We start from the raw sequence: 23,237 nt of genomic DNA on the forward strand, positions 1-23,237 counted from the left end.
GTAACAATGATGCACTGCTCCTAAACTCAGAGCAGCATTATTATCACTTTCATGGAGCCTGTGTCTGCTTTTTTACAATGGGATAAAAAAAAAAAAAAAAGAAGTTTGCAGAGAATATGGCTAGCAGCATTGTCACTGCAGATTCACATCCCTGTAGGTTGTAAAACAGTGTGGGATCCACTGAGATCTAGGAGGGGGAGCATGTACAGATTTCTATACCCTTGTTTCTGTTTGTACATGGCAGTCACTATTGCTTTACATATGAATTTTCTTCTTAATACAGGGTCATACCAGCTGTGCAGTCTCACAGTGCAAGTCTACCATTTGGATCTAACTGGCTTAACGTACTCTCTTAGTGCAGATTCCATTTTATTTTAGTAATGGTGAATAAAGGAGGTTGAGTGATTACAAGTGATATACAGCGAGCCACTAGAGGGAGAATCTACAAGAAAGTATATGTAATGCAGTAATGGTAATAGGATTTAGCAAGCAAACAAAGTTATACTACATAAACATAATGTCATTACGTTAAGTACAAAATAAATAACTCAATGTAGTTGTAAGCATTGTATTATATAAAAGGACTAAAATTCACATATTTATAGGAGGAAACATAATGGGGTGTGCTAGTATTCCTGGGGTAATTGAACACACAGTCCCTTCTGTACCACAATATTCTAATATTATTCTGAAAATATATATATATATATATATATATATATATATATATATATATATATAGATTTTGATTATTTATGATAGTTACACATTTTATATTTAGCAGTTCTTTAAAGTAGATGCCATTATACTTTAATGATTCTAAGATACTGAGCGGACTAAAGCAACGGCACCTAATTTTTGCTTCCAGTGTCTTAGAAGTCCTGAAACTTACAGTGATCATTAATGAAACCTTGACTTTATCTTTGATAAGATTAAAACCCTCTGTCCCTCTCTCACATTGTGCTCCTGATTTCCCCCAGTCATGTAGGGTTCGCCATAATGACAAGTGTCCATTTCAAAGCACATTACACAGGTCTGGTCCACTGTTGTCAGGAAACCCAACCTAAATATGTTAAAGCCGACTTAAACTAAATTTTGTACTTTAAATAAAAGGGTTTGTCTAGGTATTGCTAGGGGGCAACTTTTTAGTTTTGTGAACAACTAGAGCATAAGAAATATTGCCAACAGCAACAATCAACAACTTGTAATTTTGCAGCAGACACCAGAAAATGAAAGGAAGCATCTAATGGGTTGTGAACTGGCAGCTTTCTTAAAGCAGACTTTTTTCTCCATTACCTTGCAACTCAGCTAACCTGAGCTCTATTCTGCAAGAATAAAAACAAAATATGACTCATGTGTCCTGTTAACTCCTTCAACAGAGTGCAAAAAAAAAACCCATTTTCATTCTGACCAGCTGGTTATATATACAAAATACAACTTACATTGAAGAAATTGGTCTTGTTCCTCTCGTAGAAGAGTCCCTGTGCCGGCATGTGTTTCAGCTGCTGCCATGGGATACTGCTGCCTAGCAACACGTCTCGGGCCCACTGCAAGTTCTGGGAAGACAACAGGCAGGATGAAACATTGATACTGCTCTGGGTATATGCTGTGCATACATATAGACTTTTTTTTTCTAATAAGAGCACGTATTTGTCCTAAATAAATTAAACATTACATACATTTTTAAGGTACCTGGTTTTAGGTATATATGGCAAACCAGTACAATTGATATACACGTTCTGTTACTGCTAGAAAGATTTCAGAAACAACTACTGACTTTTCACAACAAATGTGTGTTATAAAATCTAACCAACAGAAGACTGAGATGTAGTCAGTAGCAACCAATCAGATTCTACCTCCTAATATTCTTGAACAGATTAGGAGAAGTGGAAATGTTGCTATGATTAAAGGCATCAGTATTCTTTGTTTAGTGTACAGATAAATAACACCGAACGTCAATCTGGGATCTTTGCAGAAGTGTAACTCGGTCCTTACACTTTTAATTCTGGAGCTTGAATCTGATTGGTTTCTACACCTATACATCTTCATTTTCTTACTTTATTAGAGTGCTTCTTGTATGTGTTAGGGAACATCACAGAATAATCATTATTTGAATCATTATTTGTAAACATAAGCAGGTTAAGATCCAATACCCCAAAACTAGTAAGCAACCCAAAAGTCAGAGAATGGTAGCAACCACCGGAGGAATCTCACTTAGTTCTAGTTATTGTCTCTGCAATATGTTACACCTACACATTATGGATAACTCAGACTTGTTTTAAAGTAAGCAACAATATGCTATGCATAAACAGAAAGGATTATCTATCTATCTATCTTTAAATACAAATTGTAAATGTAAATTGACTTAAGAGCAATAGTTTTCAAAGACTTCGTTATTTTGAATCTTCCTACATTGGACAAAGAAAACAAAATCTGAGCATGTCACTGGACCTTAATTGTTCATATCAGAGGAATATTTCACCTTTTTTAGAGAAACAAAAGAGAGGAGTTATTGAACAAAAATGTTAAAAAAATGATATATATGGTGAGCCTATTCTTTCAGTCTGATGATAAACATTCAATTTCATGGGTACAAAGAAAGCACTTAGTACAAAAAATAGCTCAAATAGAAAACTGTTTCTCTGGCTTGATGTTTTCTAGTATATTTCTAGCTTTTCAAGATATAAGACGTGCAGCAAGTCCTAGTTGGCTATGACAATCGGAAATGCAGGATTTATGCAGAACATGCACTCACAACCATCAAAAGACCTCATTGTGATGACTTAAAACTAGAAACATCTCCAAGACAAGCAGAAAATGGAAAGCTTCCCTCAATACAAAGACATTGAATCTGAAGCTCGATCACTAATACCACCCAGTGATTTGCACATGCATGGCAGCTAGACATGAGCATTACAAGTGGTAAATGGCTCTTGACTCTTTTATCTATCCTATATCACTTTGTCTGACTGTGGCTTCCACTATTACCATGGGAGGATACAGGAAAACACTCCTGACAAGTGGAACTGAAGAGCTGGAAAAAGGAACACTGCTTACTACGTGATGTTTTTCTGTTACCAAAACAAAGCAGTTTTAAATATTAAACTATGTGGAAAATGCCAGCCAAACAATTCGTAACAACACTATTCAGCCAAACCACACAGAGCCCACACACAGAAAAAACATGGCATTGCTTACACTAGAGCACACAGGCTGTTTTTAGTAAATCAGCATTGAAGTATAGAGATGTGTGATGCAATAATATTCTATATGGCCACTGGCAAATGCAATATGAATACAAGGTATTATGCCTAAAAATGCATAGCTCTAAATTCTACATTATCCTTGAATATATGAAATTTAGTGCAAAGGTCAGTGGTAGTCTGCTACATCAAAAGGTAAACCTGAGTTTTAGACAACTGCTAAATGCAAAGTGCAATTACACACACACACATATATGATATATATAAATAGAATATACGTGTCAATGGATTTCTAATTGTATTCAGTCAAACCTGTAAATCAGACACTCCTGATACAATATAGCTTTGTCAGAAATCCATATCCAGCCTGCTTACTGGAGATTGAATATTCCATATTACCATATAACTGTCTTGTCATATTGCTACATTTTCTTAGATTTCAATGACATATGACAGGAAAAATGCCCAAACTGTCTGATCAATTCTTCTCTTTTTTAATACAGACATCTGGTCTAAATTAATCACCATTCTGTGTTATATTGATAAATTGTGCCTAATCAGTTTTAGTTTCAACATGCTGGTTTTGAAATAACAGGGAAATATAGGGGACAAAATAGGAGCAAATATTCTTTCATAGAGCTCACACTACTACCAATAAGTGTATGCAGACCATTTTAATGATAAAAAAAAGGATAATATATAACAGTCTTGCAGCTTTTATGATGGTGCTGGAACACTTTTAAATTATAAAGCTATAATAATAATAATAATGTCCATTAAATAATAACTGTAATAGATTTTCAATACGTTTCCAAGGAAGCATGAAATATTATAAAATATATCATATTCATGATTTACAGCTAGAAGGTGGAGCTCCAGGGTCATTGTATAATGTTTACTAGGTTGGGCCTAAAGTATAACAAAAGTTATTTTTCTAAATGCAAAGTTTTTAAACGCAGGTCCTAGCAATCTTTGTGACCTTTGGTTTGATCTCTGTTGGTTGCACAGTTCAGTGGTTATAGGTTTTCAAATCTTCCCTACATCAGCATTATTGGGAAGGCACATTACTGCACAGAACAGCTTAAAAAACAATTGATATCATAAATGCTCTTGCTTGTTAAAAAAATTAATTTAGATAGAAGTATGCAAAAACTAATGCATTTGTTCAGGAGGTGACTGTGAATCATAGTCATTTCATCTTACTGATGTATTTCTATTCATAAAAACAGCAGGAAGGCAGGGAATGTCATGTTTCAGTGGGTTATACAGTTCTAGAGAGGTATAGCTGTTTCCCGAATCCTACTATTGAAATCCTTGGTTTGCAGTAAGTTCACAATGGTGCCAACACTGCTGCATGAAAACCTAGGTGCCATACTCACCTCCTTTTCTTGACGCCTCTCTAACATAAGTGAAATATTACAAACTAGAAAACTGAAAGGCTGTAATTTCAGGAACAACACTGATTGTTGGGTTCCATTACAAATTCTTCTGCAAAAGAGTAGACCTTGCTCATACTTCCTTGAACTTACTTATAGCGACATTGAAAATCAAGTAATAATTCTAGTTGCTAAAAGGAAAATACTCCACTTTTAGAAATGCTTTTATTTTTGTAAATCAGCCCCAAAAGCCTGTAGCTAATAACTAAAGTATGCCAGTCATCCTTTCCGACAACACCAAAATCAGTTGTATTGATTTCCCAAGATAAGTAACTTAGATTAACAAATCTAATCAAGCAGGGAGATTAGTGGATTTGTCCACTGCTCCCCTTTACACTGGAGCTGCTGGTGTATTGAGTGTGTGGGGGGTGCATGTATTAACTCCAGTGTCAGGACTTGACAGGCTGTGGGAGGATCACTGTGCTCTCAGGGGTCTACCATCCCATACAAGATGAATCACTACAAACATTCTGCTGCCTATGTGAGAACATCCAAACACTCAGAACAATAGTGGAGAGATTCTCTGCCAATTCTTGTGTTACATCAGATCTACTGATACAATTCTGATAGGTGACTGACAGTCCTTCTGCTAAATTCTCCCTATATTCCTCTCTGCAATGATGTCCTGTGACAAGGACACCGTTACCATGCTCCAAGCATCCCTGATTCTTTTTGTGTGCAAAGTTAGTAAAAGGAAAAACATGAGGGTAGAACCAACTCCCTTAACAGCCAAAAGACACAATGACACAGGGAAATAAGGAAAAGGTCAATGCCAAAGTCTGATTTACTAAATATCCTGCAGTTGTCTAATATAATCTTTAAAGAAAAGCAGGCTACAGCACCAAGTAAAACACACAACAACAGCAAAAAGATAAGTTTACATGTACAGGTAGGATTTTAAGTATATTTGAGACTATATATGAGATCTGAAGCAGAAATCTAGGCTAAACAAATATTGTCTAAATAAAAGAGCCATGTATACTTTTACCTGAATCTTTGCATCCTGTGTGTATTTGTTTACCAGATCTGTGCAGTAATCAAGATTGAAACAACCTTCACTTTGCCTCTGTTCCTGAATTTCCTGCACTGCTGCTCTTTCCTTGTGTAGGGTGACTGGTCCTGTATCCAGCCCCCTTATTCTGTAGTTTGCTTCAGGCAAACTTTCTTAATTTGAATGGTGGATAGAGAGCACTTTCAGCCTGATACTAGAACACACTGACTTCATGGAGCAGAATTAACAAGTAGATCCTAAGTACCAGCAAAAGACTTGGCATAACAGGAATGTTTACTAAATGTTTCAAACTATGCACAAGGTGTTATTTTATTGTGAGGGACATTTCTTATTAAAAAGATTTCTCTTCACACAATCAGAAAATGCAACATAAAGTGGGGGGAAACCTCTACAAATGATAGGAATTCGCTTCTTATAGCCTTGTTGGCCATACAAACACTTTAGGTGTTTAAGTATTGAATGGGCAATTTCTTAAAATTGTCAGGGCATTGGCAGTCATCTCTCAATTTCTCAATTCAACCAGTGGGAAGGTCAATCAGATGGGACCATATGACACCCAAAGCAGAAAGAACAAATATGTGCGAGTACATTTACTACATAAACCACGCTTTATCATATCCCCTGAAAACCATGTCTTAAAGGAGGAGGCAGGACATGTAGACATGTAGTCAAAAGAAGTACGTAGTGAGCATTATTACTATTATTATTTACGAGTATTTATATAGCACCAACATATTACTAATAAAGCTCTCCAAAGCTGGAGAAGATACACTTTCATCAGTGAAGCTGGGTGGATCCAGCAAACCTGAAATGGATCTGGTCCAGGACTGAAAACATTTACTAACAAAAACCAAATTACTTTTATGAAATCCATTCCAGGTTTGGTGGATCACCCAGCTTCACGGATAAAAGTGTATCTTCTCCATCCCTGGAGTGAAACAGACATTCACTGAAAATTTCCCTGGTAGAGAATCTTCAGGGTCCATCAGTTTCAATGACCGTAACCGATTCTCCACCAGGGAACGATTCAGTGAATTTCATATTCAGTGCTTTATAAGTGGGGCCCAATGAGTTTCTAAATTTGAACAGTTCAGTTTCAAAAGTAAAACTTTTTAAAATATTCAATATGGTTATTTTAGGAATTTGCTTTGTTTAATTTAAGCTTTTTTTGGGCTTTAGTGCACCGATAGTCAAAACATTTTTCTGTATTAAATAGAATATGAAAGATTAGAACTATTGTCAGCTTTTACCGAAATGGGGGTTCCTTTGGAGAGATTCCTTTCACTGTCTGGTTAAAGGGTTGTCCTTAGGCCAAAAGTCAGCAGAGATCACACTAAAGCTACGTACACACGCCCAATGCTTCTCATCTGATAATCGTCTCAGGGCCGATATCGGACGAGAATCTGGCATATGTACAGCGCCCGTCGTCCATCGTCTGAACGACAGTACTGGTGGACCCATGGACAATGGACGACAAACAATCGTAATGGAAGTGAAGGGGAAGAGCACGCAGCAGGATGCTGATCCGTCGTTCTCCCCCTCCCCTCTCCATAGAGCAGAACTGTGCTGTATGTACAGCATCGTTCATGCATCGTGCAGTCCTTAGTCGTTGGAAAGGATTGTCATTGTTAAAGGATATTATTGCTCTGTGTACCCAGCTTTACAGCTGTACCCCAAGCAGGGGAATGTTTGAACCTCTGTCAGTTGTTTTGTTCATTTTTCCATTACTTCCTGGTAAAAGTTTGTTTCCAAAAAAGTAAGTGAAATCTCTCTATTGAAGCCTAAAATAGACTCAAAATTTTATAGTGGTACTATCATTTTCTTATTTTTTTCCAAAACGTAACTCAATCTTGGGTATAGATACATTTTAAAGAGTATTCAGATTTATGGATCCGAGTATCAATAGGCATTATTTAGATGCTAGATCTGCACTTTTATTGTATAGATAATATTATTATATGGATCTTTGCTGGTAGTTTTTAATCAGCAAGATTTCAGTACAGTAAAAGCACAAGTAGATGCAGTTACCTGGGATATTTACTACCAGGACTGACATGAGTGACCACAAGCCTTCTCTCTGTTTGATCAACAGGGATACATCACAGTATTTAAAAAGCAATTACTTAAAGATAAACTTCAGGGCTACCTTAAGTTCTCTCCAGTATTGAAATAGTTTACTCTGATTTCATTGCATGCTATTAGCATTTCACAGTGTACTTCAAAATCTGCAGCAAATAGGACAGAAGACTTTGTATCCTGCATGGAGGATGCCCAGCATACCCGGGGACCAGGGACCATACCACCAGACCAGGGAGCTACTTTTAAATGACCAAGTCAAAATGATCTACTGATAATAAAATGCTAAACACATATATATATATATATATATATATATATATATATATATATATATATATATATATACTGAGTATACTACACAGAAGTGAATGAAGCTAATAAGACACTGAATGGCAGAATATTGCACAGACATTGCACTACAAGACTATAGTGACAGGAAAGCTACAGTTCACCTGTCAAAGGAGAATGATGTGCTGCACAAGAAAAAGAACTGCTAATCTGTACAAAGGTGTCTCGGTAATTGAACCCTGACACCGAGCCTTCTGGGCAGCCCAGTCAGTTCACTGCTCACCTCAGACTGCCCCTCCCGCCCTCTCTGCCTCCCTCCCCATTCCTCATCTGTGCCTTCTAGGAAAGTGTCCCGGAGTGAAGGATGCAACGTTCCTGATGTTGTCTGTCAGAAGACATCCCCAACATCTCTATAGACGTACAGCAGGGCTGCTGGTAAACAGCAAGAAGGGGTAAGGCAGCGCTCCGGGACCGTCTCGCGTTGCCTTTGCGATCAACCAGTAGATCGCGATCAACATTTCGGTCACCCCTGCTCTAGCCCTTTCTTCTACTTCCCACCCCTTTCTGCTTCTTCAATCATCGTGGCTAAATATTGCATGATCACAATACCCATGGTGGCTTGCATGTATATGCCTTGGAGCACCCACTCCTCCAGACTGACATGTAAAATTTGCAAAAATCCTCTAAACAGCCAGAGCCACTGTACAGTTTTTTTTTTTATCACTGCCATATTATAGATAGTGAAATGCCATCTGTGAAAATCTGATATTTGTACAGCGCTGATCAGGAAAGGACATCAAGTCTTTCAATAGAACAGAGTACAGCGGAGTGCCACTTGCTTGTCCTCACTCTTCCATAGAACCAATCACCGCTTTGTGTACAGCGCTCATTCATCTGTCACTGGAAACAATTATGAAAGATCATTCCAAGGACGTTTCTCATATATATATGTATGTATACACACACACACACACACATACATTTATATAATTATGCCTAAATACTTAAAAGGTTACAATTTCACTTGTACAGTACATGTAAACTTTTTTTTTTTTTTTTTTTTTACTGTATCCAAAATGTTTTGCTTGACAGGGCCAGTACCATCCACCGGTGGGTGCGTGCTGAAGAAATCTAAGGGGGCATTTCTTGTCCAAGACATATTAAGGGGGTTTGTGTGAGATCTTCTTTTTTCAATGAAGCAAGGTCCCTCCTTGTGCATGCCTGTTTTCGGAGACAAAGCCTTCTGGAATTCGTGACGTGCGAATTCCAGGAGGCTCTGTGCTCCCATTGAGTCTTTACTGCCGCGATGGTAATGAGAGAAGGGAAGGGGCTTTGTCTTTTTATTTTTTATTTTTTTAAAAAAAGGAATTTAATAAAAAAAAAACAAAGTGTTATCTACCCTTCCAGATAAAGTAAAATTTGTGGAAATTGGCTATTTCAGGACCAGGGTCCCCAAATTGAGTTTGCATATTGGGGACTCCCGGGGGCCACTTCCATGACATTGAGCATTAGGGTACTGCCAACTGTCCGTGCACTGTGGTGCCTCAAATAAAAATTTGCCCACTTGCCCAACTTTAGGCTGCGTTCAGACTAGCGGTGAGGTGGCGCTGCAGTTACCCCTTCCTCATACCATTGAACCCTGCCTAGGAAGAGATGCCCGGTACCGCTCACTGACACCTAGAGTCAAATCTGCATATGCTGCAGATTATATTTTGAGTAATACACCAATATTTGGTATTAACTTCTAATAAAATAATTTAAAAAAATCTGTCCTTGTTTTTCAATATATAGAATAGTATAGTTCACCCAAGGGAAGCACTATTCAATTACTCCTTGAAAAAGCGGGCTCTGGACCAAAAAAGTTTGGGAACCTATGTACTAAATGATCAAGTGAAATAGTGGAAGTAAAGGGGTCCTTCCTTTCTTGTGAACCTATCCACACACCCAGGACCTCAGGACCTCTTGCATACTATATATAATTATTATTATGCAGCACTTTATAGAGCTCATAGACATATTGCTAAATTTCCCCTAAGGAAGCTAACAATCAAGTTTTGGTACAAACTCCATACACATAGTAAGAACCTGTATTTGGCTAAAAATGGTCCACGGACAGTTCAATGTTTTTTCGGTAAAAATTGTAGTTGTGTGTGCGTATTTTCTACAATTTTCCACTACTGTCATCAGAAAAGCAGAAAAACATTTGATTGTTATCAACAAGATTCAAGAAATTTGGTATATTTACCATTTTTATTGATTCTGCAATGCAGCAAAACAATGATCAAATTTAAAACAATTGTATCATTTTAAATTTGATTTATAGGATTTGGTAACACATATGTGGCAAATTTAAGCAAATACTCCCAAACCTATAGTCTTACCTGGTGTGTGTGGCTGTAAGTATACAGGTAGGCCAGCCTGTACAGACTTTTGTAGTGCTGGGGGAAGCGGCTTAAACAAAGCTTGAAAGAAGTAATGCATTGCTCAATTAAGACTTTGCGCTGGCCCTCAGGATCTTCAGGTAGGGTCAGGGGGTATTCTGATACCTCCATTGTAGCTTCAGGTTTCCTCTTAGGGTCAGTCGATGGTGCAGATGCAATCAAAACCCTGGAAGGAGTAGTGCAGGTGGGGGATGTCTGTACTTCAGGACCTACTCTCTGCTCTGTTGAGCTAGTGGTGTCTGCCTGTTCCATATGTTCTTCCATTTTCCCTGCCGATGTGAAGCGTAGGAGAAAAAATGTCAATCATTCATATATCAAAGATGTTAGAAGAATACATGAATGTTACTAAGCAAGTAAATTATAACTTCAATGTATTCTGTAAATAGTTTGGAATGTTCATGCTACTTAAAAATGTATTATACAATCAGTCTACAGACAATGTTACCCTAACATGCTTCTTTGTCTTTAGGCATTTATTCTAATTTCATTCTCTACTGACATGTATGAATTTCACAAACACAGTTGTGACAATAAATGACAGACTCACATTACTAGGAACATGAATGTGTGAGTTGGCCAGTCATTAATAAAGTGTACAGTAAACAACTGTTCAAAAAAGCCCATACAAAAAATGGAGTACAGGAGAGAATTTCTGAATTCTTAGAACATCAAACCTTAAAAAATATTGGCTACAAAAACATGACCGTTTGGGGGTTCTTCTGTGGTTTGCCAGGAACAGGAAAAAAAATCAACAGTGCACACAGGATCACAAATATTGCCTGATCTGACACTCCATGCTATGCCATGCATGTAAAATGATTTGAATGAGGCATATGCATCAAAAACTTAAATCTGCCCTTTGTCAAAGCTTCAGGCTAATTGTGGTGTAAACAATAGTGTGCAAAATATGCCCTGTAATAATAAATGAATGCAGTAGCATAGTGATGATAAATGAACAGCTCTTTATGACCATATTATCATTTACAAATATGTTAGTACCACTTCACAAACAACCCAAAAGTACCTGGGAAATAAACTGACTGACATTTGAAAGTAACATATAAGACCACAGAAAAGATTGAGCTGTACCTCTATTATAATGTTATTTCCATTTTATTTATAATATGGAGCACAATCAAAGAGCAGCAGTGCCAAACCTCAACTAGGAGGTGTTCATTGCACATTGTACTTACAGCTATACAGTGCCATTACCCAACAAAAAATGTAATTTGTGGGTAAAGTACCCAACTAAATAGAGAAAAGAGACAGTAAGGTATGAAGACACAAATACTAACAGGCCAACACGGCAGCACTACCCTTTATATCAAGAAACTAAATAAAAGGACTAGTCTAGCTGCTAGACGGGAAGGAGATGAAGTTTAACCTGCTGCGCCTGCGCCTAAAATCATAAACCTAACATATACAAGAAAGCTGGTAATAATGGATTCCAGGGCTGGTGTGGCAGTGTGGCTTCTCAGTCTCCTATCCTAGGAGAAGTACCCACTTATAGATAGTTTACCTCTTTCGTCTGTATGTGCCTGGACATCTTTATATTGCATTGCAGTATGTGAGTAGTTTGATCTTTTGTCCACGAACGATCTCTTGGTGCTGTCCTGGGAGCTGGCTGGTTCTGTAAATGTGTCCTGTGTGGAGCTAGAATCTGACAACACAACTGCCATGCTGTCCTGACTGCGATCTAAAGGTGAGAAAGATAGTATGAGTAAAAATCTTAGCATCCAAATACCCTCCACCAGAATGCATTTAACACAGAGCTGCATAAGAAAGGACACAAAAGAACAGAAACATAGCCTTTAACATCACCTGCCATCCTCCAGAAGCACAAAAATGAATCATTATGACTTACAGTAGAACAGAGAATTATTATATCCATAAAATTTAAAGTAAACCTGAATAGAAACAGGATACAGATTGTTAGGTTAGTAGAGTGATAGATGTATAGCACTCAATTCCCAGTAAAACAAGCGGCATACCGAAACAACAGATCTCCAAGTGTAACTAGTTTACCCAATGTCTACAGCATGCTATAAAAACCACCACATAAAACACAGCATGCAAAGATTGAAACCTAACAAACTGTACTAATAAAGATACATAACCATGCCATTTCTCCTTTCACCTTTAACCCATACACTGTGTAATAAAAGTCTAGGACAGAATAGAATGCAGGTATTCAAATACAGAAAAGGAACTGAGGAATTTGTAACTGAGCTGTACAACCATATTATCTTTAAAAGGTGACAATAAAGTGTATCAAAAGCCAGAAATAAATACATTGTAATACACTGCAGCTGCAGTCATTAGATGTTGTGGATGAATTTTTTTCACCTAGCCCTGCCAGTATTACACTTTCCTTGTTCTAATTGGTGGTGAGGTTGCGCTGTGGTTACTACTTGCTACTGCCAGTAAACTGCTGCCTTAGGAGGGACACTACATGTGGCGTCTAACCATGGCAGCCATATAGAGATTGAATGGGGGTAGCCGTGAGAGGTTCAATACCACTCTTACCCACTTGCTGTCAAATCTGTAAATGCTGTTTCTTTGGGAACAAGCTCTGGGGTGTGACTGACTGATCAGCATTTACTTTCCATACATTATGGAGGAGCAGGATGTCACACTAGAAAAAGATTTGTGTTATGACCAGAGAATACGTCAATATTTTCTTATCTCCATAGAAGAAAGTTGTTCTGTAGTTCACAAAAACAAGCTGGGCAGAGTGGGAAATAACAGAAAATCAAAATTTCTGATAGGATCAGAAGTATAAGTATTGTTAGCAATTATATAAATAGATATAGCAAATGACTTTTTATTAATATTTTGTCAGTCTAAAAGGAAGCAAATTGTTTGTTAGGGTTTACATACACTTTAGGTCCCTATAAAGAAGCATTAATCTAATAATATGTGTAAGATAATGTAAAGCGAGAATATTTGATATTGTTTTAATGACCTATGTAAGAGGTATATTATGTAGGTAAACAAACATTTTACAGCAAACTTTCTATGTGCACACTTACATTTTGAAGAAAAAAAATGGATATGGATCTTTAAGGTTTGAATAAGATGATAAATAAAATGACAATATGCTGCATTAAATATATTTTAACATCCATTATCTGGTAAATTAAATGTCAATGCACCTAACCACAACCAAAAATCTTAGCCTATAACAAGACAATTGACAAAATTCCCAAGACAAGTATCAATGTTCTGCAAAACAACACTATCAATGTAAGAACTGGACCTGATGTAACTTCTATCATACATTGAGGCCTATATAATGAATGAGACTATGCAATAAACACTGAGATGATGTGTAATGTGATGTAACCAGTAACAAGATTTCAGTTTACACAATTAAGATGAGTAACATGAATTTTAGGTGGCTGCCTTAAGTCAATATATCTTGTTCTTTGTGAACAATAAGCCTGCCACTACTAGAAGTATAATATGTATAAATATATATTGTATATGAGTGCCGAATAGCTGGACGTTCTTAGTTCATTAATATAGTTTTTTAAAAGGTCATGCTAAGAAATTTGGAGTATTTATTGCAAGAAAAAACAAAATTATTATTTAGCATTGTCTTTGCCCATGTTCATGAATTATTAAGACCTATCAAATACAACATTTTTATACCAAATAAGCACTTCTCACACTATATGAACATGTAATATAAGCTGATCAGCCAAGACATATTATTAGTCCATCTAATATTGTGTTAGCCCCCCCTGTGAAGCCAAAACAGGTCTGACCCATCAAGGCATGGATGTTTCTAAGAAAAACTGGGTTGGGGATAAGGTGAGCTTTCAAGAAACCCATCACTTTTCTACTAAAGGACAAAGATTCTATTTAAGAATCACTCTTAACTATGGTGGCAGGTATGCTATACAGGTATTTATATTGCAGTTTTACTTGTGCAGACACACTGATTAGACATTGTGTGGAAGGGCCTATCATTCACTTCTACAGAATGCAAGTAGTAGTCAAGTAAAAAATCATTTAAATGCTAAATTTGTTATATATTTGCAGTCGTTTTTAAACTAAGAACCCAATATGTTAAGGTATCTACTGTAAATTATAAGGGTCTGAGCTTTTGTTTGTGTGTTTTATTTTATGTTGGTTCTCTTATGTTATTATATTATCTGACTATGCTGCCCTTTTGTACATGTTTAAACGGAAAAACTCCAGCTTATTATATTTAAGTAACTTGCCTTTTGATAAAAACTGAAAAAAGGGCTATTTGCACTTGTAATATGAAAGAGGGATAGTCTGTTTATGTACATTTATGGTATGAACAATTTACAATCTTCTATCACAATATGCCTGAAGCTAAAGCATAAATAAAAATCTGCAACCAACAAAGAAGAGAGTCCTTTATGTACAGTTTCCAACATAATTCCCTGCAACTGTTCTACGTATTGAGACAAAAAAAACAAACAAAAAAAACACTTGTACACAGTTCATTAAGCAAACATGCCACCGACAACTAATATACATGAAAATGCAATCACTCAAAAAATCACTGTTAACCAAGTTATTTTACGGTCACACAACATAGCAAGGCAAAGCTTGGCAGTAGATGAAGCAGGGAAGCAAGGAACGACAGGTTTGAAGCACCAAGTTCATCCCTGGGTAACAGACATATTGCAATACACTCAGGCAGCATTGGATAACAGGGAACATGTCTGCAGGTGCGTGGAATCCACAGATACAAAAGTGTATTGCCCAGCTCAGTGACATTTCAAATTGTGTTTTCTAGCACCTCAGCAGTGCCAAATGGGTGCCCAGTGGACAGGTGTTGACAGAAAGAAAGAACTTAGATCCATGATATAGTTGGACCAAATTTTGCAAACAAAAATCATAAGTTTGGGATATTTAGAATTGTTACCAGTTATTTAAAACACTTTATATGACTGTCATTTATATGAATGAATAAATGAATGCATTTGAATGAAATTTCTGAGGCAGGGGTATGACAATAATATAGTTCATATGTAGAGCACTGAATGTACTGGGCCAAGCAAGAGGACAATCCAATCCATCAGCATGCATCTCCCCCCACCAACGAGAAATAAAGAGTGGGATTCAGGAATGTAGGTGCCTCCTCCAAACGGGACATAGTCGACCTTAGAAGACACAGAATATAAAATGTATAAAACGCTAAAGGATACAGCTCTAAAATAAGTGGATAAACTAATCCTAAAACAACCTTTCAATTTGCTTTTGAAATATCCCTGATAAAGCAGACATTTTCCCATGAACAATCTGCTATATAATACACCCCACTTTACTGTAATCTATACTTGTAAGTGTCCTAGTAAGTAAAGTATGTGTGGTCCTATCGTAAACAATCACAAATGCAATTTTAGAATTTGTGTCAGCAGGGTGAATTTATAGCAATCCCGTTTGAGTTTGGCATTTTTGCAAGAGCAGAAGCCTTTACGACAGACTATAAGCATGGCAAAGGAAATGCTTCCAGTAGAGGGGAATGAGCAGCAGGTTAGTGAATAGCAAACATTCCCTATCACCCAGTATGCCAGCCAGAGCTGTGGGTGATGGCCAGAAGATGTTCCCCTGAGCACACCTCCCCAGCAAACAGAGCTTTGGCTGGCGCTGGTGGTATTGAGAAGGGGACTGTACCGTCCGGAGTGGCCTGATGACGGGGGGGTTTACATTTGATGTAATCGTGGTCAGTCGGAGTGGCTGTGTAAGGTGGAGATGTCAGACCTGGACCAGAGGAGGAAGGAATGGAATTCCCAGGGCCCGGCATCGTCCCAGCTGACGAATGGGAGTCCTCATCCAACGCACTATGCTTCTCCCTGTTTTACAGGAATAAATTAAATACAGATTAAAACCCACTTAATATACAGTACATAAGATGGTAGCAATGTAAGGTGTGGTAGCAATAACCATATATTTACGCAGCAAATGTAAATAAGTCATGTGAATACCATCATATGCATATTTTATCAGGTAACTACATACTTCTCATTGGATTTGGGTGAATTTTTCTCCTCTCCTTTGGCGAATGGCCCCTCTGAAGCTTCCTTCATGACAGCGAATAACATTTTGTGATCCAGCTCATGGACAGGTTTTTCCAGCAGTTTCAAGACAGATGCATGGAGACGAAAGTACACCTTAAAAAAAACCAAAGCAATCTGTGGCAAAATGAAAACAAAAGGCCCACCATACCTTTCATGAAAAGTAAGACATGAATTTAAAAGGGCCCTGTCCTATTCTAAAGTAACCCAATAAGAGGTACTTTAATGATAGCAAGGGAAATCCTTGGTTAGTTTAGGAACTACAGGCACTGCTATTATCCAATAATTATGAGTGTATCAGATAGCATATATCCCTTGCTGGGTGCAGCTACCACTTGAGCTGAGCCATATGTTACATCTGTGTCTGTAGTTTTGTGAAGCTTCAGCTAGAAAAAAAAAATCACATAATAATGAAGAAGATATTTTATCAAACACATCCAGAGATGTCAGACAGCAGCAGTACCTATACTGTAGCTCTTTATGAAACAAAAGATTTCACTTGCTGCAAGCAGGACAAGAAAGTAATCTATTGTTTACAACATGCCTCTCATTTAGTTTCCCTAGGAGAGTGACAGGGTTTCTTTAAGCTACCTCTGCAAATATAATTATTATTTTTTTAAGCTAACTACAGGGCACAACTATCATTCCAGATGTACTTGTACTATGGTATAACTCGAGTTACAGTCTAAGATAACATATCAAATAAAAAAAAAAAAATTGCACCCATCTGCTTATTTCTAATATATTTATGCTAACTGCTTTCCAATGCAATGCCAATTTGTAAATAGCACCATTAAACCTTATTCCGCAGTACAATACTGTTAGCAGCAGTCATTATAAATGGCTAGGTTTACCTTGTTCACAGGAAGAGCTACATGTGAGAAAAAAAATATATTTATGCTGCTTAAAGCGTACCTAAACTCAGAATTTTCACTTGACAAAAAGGGTAGAGAACCCTTTTATGTATAGTAAAAATTCAGTTTTTTTTTTTTTTTTTTAATGGTGCAGCACTGCCCCCCAATTCTCGGCCTCCCAGGCGTTTGAGAATGGGAGTGCAAAGCTTTCCGGGATACCTACCTCAGGCATCCCGGGAGGCTCTTTGGCGCTCCTTCGGCGCATGCCAGAGCATCTGGGGAATGCACAGGAGCCTTTTTGCTCAAAGAGAAAAATTGGCCGATCTCACGCATGCACATTGAGATTGTAAAAAAAATGTTTTCATCCTACGTCACCCAATCTCGCACCTGGTTCGGGTGACGTAGGATAAGAACCCGGAAGAAAAGACGAAGATGGCGGCACCCAGAGCGCCGGCTCGGGGACGGATGACGAGACAACGCGGGACCAGATGCCGGAAACCCCCGGAGTTATCGGACTGCCCTGCGTCATTAAAGGTAGGTGTGATTTTTTTTTTGTTTTTATTTTTGAGTATAGTTCCTCTTTAAGATCAGTTGAGCCATCACCAGCTTCCTATCAAAGCTTTTTGCTTTGTTTGTAGAAGGTATGATGTGGAAAATCTATTTAGCAATTTTGCCTATCGGAGGGCAAATTTAGACTTTAATATCACATCAAGCCTTTGCCACTTTAATTGTGCATATATACTAAGTTCTGTGAGCTGTCCCTAGCTGCACATGCACAGTTAAGAACAAATCCCACTTTAGTTAACCTTGGTGTAAACTCTAGATGCTAGGTATACTGTTTCTATTGTTATATTGTAATAAAAGGACAATAATCAATCTTTTTTACTGTGCAACACTCTCCACCTACTTAAAACATAACATCAACAAGCAAATCAAAGGAAGATAAAAACTTTAAACCTGTCCTTACACTACAGAAAAACGGACTGCTGGTCCTATAAATGAAAAAGACTAATTTTTTAGATCAATAAATTCTGTAATTAGTTCTAAAAATTATAACTGGAGATTACCTTTTCTACAAGAAAGGTTTCCACACAATTTGTAAACAGCCATTACAATGTTGTTCGTTAGGTCCTTGGCCGAAAATCCTAAACCTGACTGCCTTTTCATGTTTGTAACAAATAGTTATATATCTAAATAATGTGTTTTTACATTTTATTAAATATAGTACATGTTTAAATGCAATGACTAATATCTTTTATATTACATATTTTTATCAAAAAGCATCATATCAAATCATAATATTGGTGCATGATCAAGTCTCAGACATTTGCAGAAAATTCACAAACAGTATAGATAAAAAAACTATCCTCCCAAACATCTACCTGATAGGTTTGCTGCATGATCACTGTGATCAGGCTAAATTCAAAAGACTCAAAATATTGTCTGGATACACTGGGCTGATATAATTGATCTAAAGTATACAATAAGGTCAGTTATTATAGGCAAGTCCTTTTTTCCTTCAGTAACCAAAGGGAAAGACACCATTCAGCAGGCAACACCTTGACTAAAAACTATCCATTACAGAAAGTTCTCAAAAATCAAAACCAAAAATTATCATCTTAGCCTGCAGCAATGGGGCAAATGATTTCATGAGTCTCAAGACCAGCAAGTATTAAATTTAGAAGGCTATAGATCAGGGGTGCCCAACACATTGATTGCGATCTACTGGTCGATCTCAAAGGCAAAGCGAGTCGATCGCGGAGCCCTGCCTTACCTCTTCCTGCTGTTTACCAGCATCCCTGCTGTGCATCTATAAGGATGCTGGGGATGTCTTTTGGCAGACAACACCAGGAACTTTGCGTCCAAGGCTCCTGTAGCAGTAGGGAGTAGTGTTGATGTTCGAATTCGGGTTGTCCCTATATTCAACCCGAATATGGCTGTTCGAATTCGGGTATACCGAATTTATAATTTTTTTTTTTTTTTTTTTTTTAATTATTTGAGGCTGTAGAAGCTCTACACAGTGCTGAAACAAACCCGAATTTTTCTCCCATTGACTTTAATGGGATTCGAATTCGAATTCGACCCACCCGAATTTTTTTGCTATATTCGGCCGAATAGCTGTCGAATTGAATAGTGAGCTATTCGACCAACACTAGTAGGGAGTAGGGAGGGAGGCAGAGAGAGCGGGAGGGCAGTCTGAGGTAAGCAGTGCTGGATGGCCAAGTCATTTCAGACTCTGTGTCAGGGTTCAATTACCGAGATAATTTTTTGTACAGATTAGCAGTTCTTTTTCTTGCGCAGCACATCATTCTCCTACGACAGGTGAACTGTAGCTTTCCTGTCACTATAGTCTTGTAGTGCAATGTCTGTGCAATGTTCTGTCATTCATTGTCTCATTAGCTAAGTCACTTCTGTGTCATACTCGCTATATATATATGAATAAATATATGTTTAGCATTTTTATTGTTGGTAGATCAATTTGACTTGGTCATTTTAAAAGTAGCTTTCAAGCCAGAAAAGTGTGGGCACCTCTGCTATAGATGTTATGGGTGAAAAAAAAAAAAAAAAAAAAAAGGGACCAGGTTTACTCTGTCCAGTAAGAAACTTAATCATCTTTGTTTATCTTAGGCACACATATGAACTAAAATTCATTGACAGCACCCTCAGAAATAGGAGGAGACTGGTACCGCTTGTGTTTTGGAACAGGCACTGTGTAAGCGAGAGGTAGCAAATTGCTAAAATGTTTTTCCATATCCTATAAATGCTAGGGATAGCTCTGCTGAAAAGGCCTTCTACATCTTAAGAGCAAAAGAAACAATTTAAAGGACATGTTGTAAATTACTGTTATCAACAGCCGTGTCTACTGTCAGTCAAGGTTTGAAGGCAGGCACTTTCCTGAAATAGGACATTTGTAATATAACTGCCTTTGCCTTGACTTTCACTTTATATCTAAAATACTGTTCAGCACAAACCCCAAATTACCTTTACAGGTCTGATATGAATGCATCTGCAGCTCATTCCAAAGATAAAGATGATAACCAATAGGCCTGTGATCTGAAGTAGAACAATATTTGGATTACATTCAAACATATGAATTTTACCTCTAAAGCCTCCATGGCCAGTTCTGGAGGATTGTGATAATGGATCTTCTTAGGATAACGAGCTGCTTCCTCATGCAGGTAATGAGCTGCTCGTTTGTAGTGTTGCAGATACATCTCTGGAGGTGCTTTCTGTTTTTCACAAATTTTGCCCAGCATATAATGAATTAACCACTCTTCCTCATCTCCATCTCCTTCACAACGGGAAGCTGACATGAAGCATTGCTTGGCTGTCTCAAGCATGCTATCCCGACGTTCTTTCAACTACAAACAAACACAAATATACAAGTTATACTTCTACTGGCAATCAGAAGTAATACAATATATTGCATGTAACTAAAGAAAAACCTCTCTCAGTGAAACAGCTTCAGTGCCAAGCAAAGAAAACATTAGCCACGCCAGCTCTCACACCTGTACCCCCCTAAATGAAAATACAGTATTCCTATATTTCTGCTTTGTTTTTTTAGCAATGACTTATAAATAAATATAAAGCATTCCATTTATTGTATTCTTGGGACAAACAAATGCTTTTTTGTAATGATACAAATTATTCGACTTTCTATGCAAGCCATAGACATAGATGAGTTATAACTCTCCTCTGTTGTCTGTCTGGACCTTCAGCCTTCCGTACACTACATCCCCACCTTCCCTTCTTTTACCTCTTCTCCTTCTATGTTTTTCCATTTTTTTTTATTTCCCCTCCTCACTCGTCCTTATTCTCTCCTACCCTTATCACCTTTTTGTCTCCCATTTTTATAATAAATGTTTGTGCCCTCCTCTCACATTTTATTTGTGTCTTTTGTCAATCCAATTTTTAAAATGATAAAAAATCAATTGCAATAAAATAATTAATTTTATATTGACTATAATATGCAGTCAGTAACCACAGTTTATCCACAAATGGGTTTGTGTTAATGTTTTTACCATTTTATCTCTCCAATTCCACAATGTCCTTTTTGTGAACTGGTGCCCAAAACTGGACTGCATATTTCAGATGTGGTCTGACCAATGCTTTGTACAGGGGCAGGATTATGTCTCCATCTTTGCAGTCTATTCCTCTTTAATACAATAAAGTACTTTGCTAGCTTTAGATATTGCAGCTTGTAATATTGCAGCTGTTAAGTCTATGATCTACCAGATCCTTTTCCATTTCTGACCCCCCAAATGTATTCCCCCTAGACAGTATGAAGCGATCATGTTGTTAGGCCCAAAGTGCATAACTTTACATTTATCTATATTAAATGTCATTTGTCACTTGGCTGCCAATCACACAGTACATCCAGGTCTGCTTGTAGATTATAGACATCCTGTATGGACTTAATTCCATTACATAGTTTGGGGTCATCTGCAAACACAGAAATTGTACTTTTAATCCCAAACTCTATATCATTTATAAAGATGAACCATTAATTACAACTCTCTGGATGCGGTCTTTAAGCCAGTTCTCTATCCATTTACAGATTTACTTTTCTAGACCTATTGACCCTAACTTGCATATTAACCCTCTGTGAGGTACAGTGTCAAATGCTTTAGCAAAGTCCAAGTACACTATAACAACTGCTACTCCACTGTCTACCTGTTTACTTACTTCCTCATAAAAAGAGAGTAAATTTGTTTGACAACTTCAGTCTTTCTATCTATCACTTATAATATTATTTTCTAGCAGAAACTCCTCTATGTGGTTCTTTATCAAACTCTCTAGGACCTTTGGATGTTAAATAACCGGTCTGTAGTTATCTGGTAATGACTTTGCTCCCTTCTTGAAAATAGGAAGCACAATAGCCTTATGCAAATCCATCGGTACATTGTCAGTGACTAATAAGTCTGAAAATTTGAAAAAATGGCTTTGAAATAACCGAGCTCAGCTCTTTGAGGACACATGGATGTAATCTATCAGGTCCTGGTGCTTTGTCAACCTTAATTTTTCCCAGCTGTTTCTCAATGATATCAATTCTGAGCCATTGTTACTCATTTAAGGCAGTGACACTGCTAATATGAATTTGGACTTGAGCTCTGCCATTTTCCTTTGTGTACACAGAGCTAAAAAGTGTTTAGTAAACCTGCCTTTACTTTATCCCCAGTTACCAACCCAGCGACATCCTTTGGGGAGCCTACATGCTCAGATCTGATCTTTTTGCTATTAATATATTTAAAAAATGTTTGGAGGTTTGCCTTACTTTTCTTTGCAATGTGTATTTTATTTTGAAGTTTTGCACATTTTTATCTCCTTTTGTTATATTCTTTATAGTTTTCAAACGATGAAGGTGAGCCTTAATTTTTATATTTTTTGGAATTCCCTTTTCTTGCTACCTATGGCTTTTTTAATATTAGCGGTGAGCCTCATATGTTTTGATTTTAGCCTAGTAAACTTTTTACCCATTGGAATATATTTTTCAGTGTTCTTTTATAGAACAGACTTGAAACATTCCCATTTCTGTTCAGTGTTCTTTGAGGACAATATTTTCTCCCAGTCCAAGTCACAGAGAGCCACCCTTACTAATGGAAAATTTGCTCTCTTAAAATTAAATGTTTTTATCTTTCCTGTTTTTGCTTCCTGTTTACAGCTTACATTAAATGAAATCATTTTATGGTCACTGTTACCCAGATTCTCTTTTATATGCACGTTTGTTATAAGCTCTGCATTATTAGAAAGAACTAGGTCCAGCAGAGTATATTTTCTAGTTGGGGCTTCAATAAACTGTACCATAAAATTATCTTCTATTAAATTCACAAATGTCCTCCCTTTTGCTGTTCCTGGTGTGCCATT

The 23,237-nt window shown here is 37.3% G+C and overlaps 1 protein-coding gene across 3 annotated transcripts in view; it reads right to left on the minus strand.

The window, feature by feature from the left end:
- The window catches only part of CABIN1 (calcineurin binding protein 1), an 87,992-nt gene that overhangs the window by 38,184 nt on the left and 26,571 nt on the right, over window positions 1-23,237 (minus strand). For 2 of the 3 annotated variants that reach the window (XM_072415593.1, XM_072415592.1), the window contains exons 24-29: window positions 20,474-20,734; window positions 16,463-16,614; window positions 16,118-16,296; window positions 11,979-12,155; window positions 10,400-10,728; window positions 1,443-1,556 (exon numbers count right to left, since the gene is read on the minus strand). In XM_072415593.1, coding sequence (XP_072271694.1) covers window positions 1,443-1,556; window positions 10,400-10,728; window positions 11,979-12,155; window positions 16,118-16,296; window positions 16,463-16,614; window positions 20,474-20,734 — 1,212 coding nt within the window. The remainder of the gene's footprint in view (window positions 1-1,442; window positions 1,557-10,399; window positions 10,729-11,978; window positions 12,156-16,117; window positions 16,297-16,462; window positions 16,615-20,473; window positions 20,735-23,237) is intronic. The other variant, XM_072415594.1, reaches the window with a different exon arrangement.

This window comes from Pyxicephalus adspersus, chromosome 6 (genome assembly GCF_032062135.1).
Source record: "Pyxicephalus adspersus chromosome 6, UCB_Pads_2.0, whole genome shotgun sequence".
NCBI classification, from domain to species: Eukaryota; Metazoa; Chordata; class Amphibia; order Anura; family Pyxicephalidae; genus Pyxicephalus; species Pyxicephalus adspersus.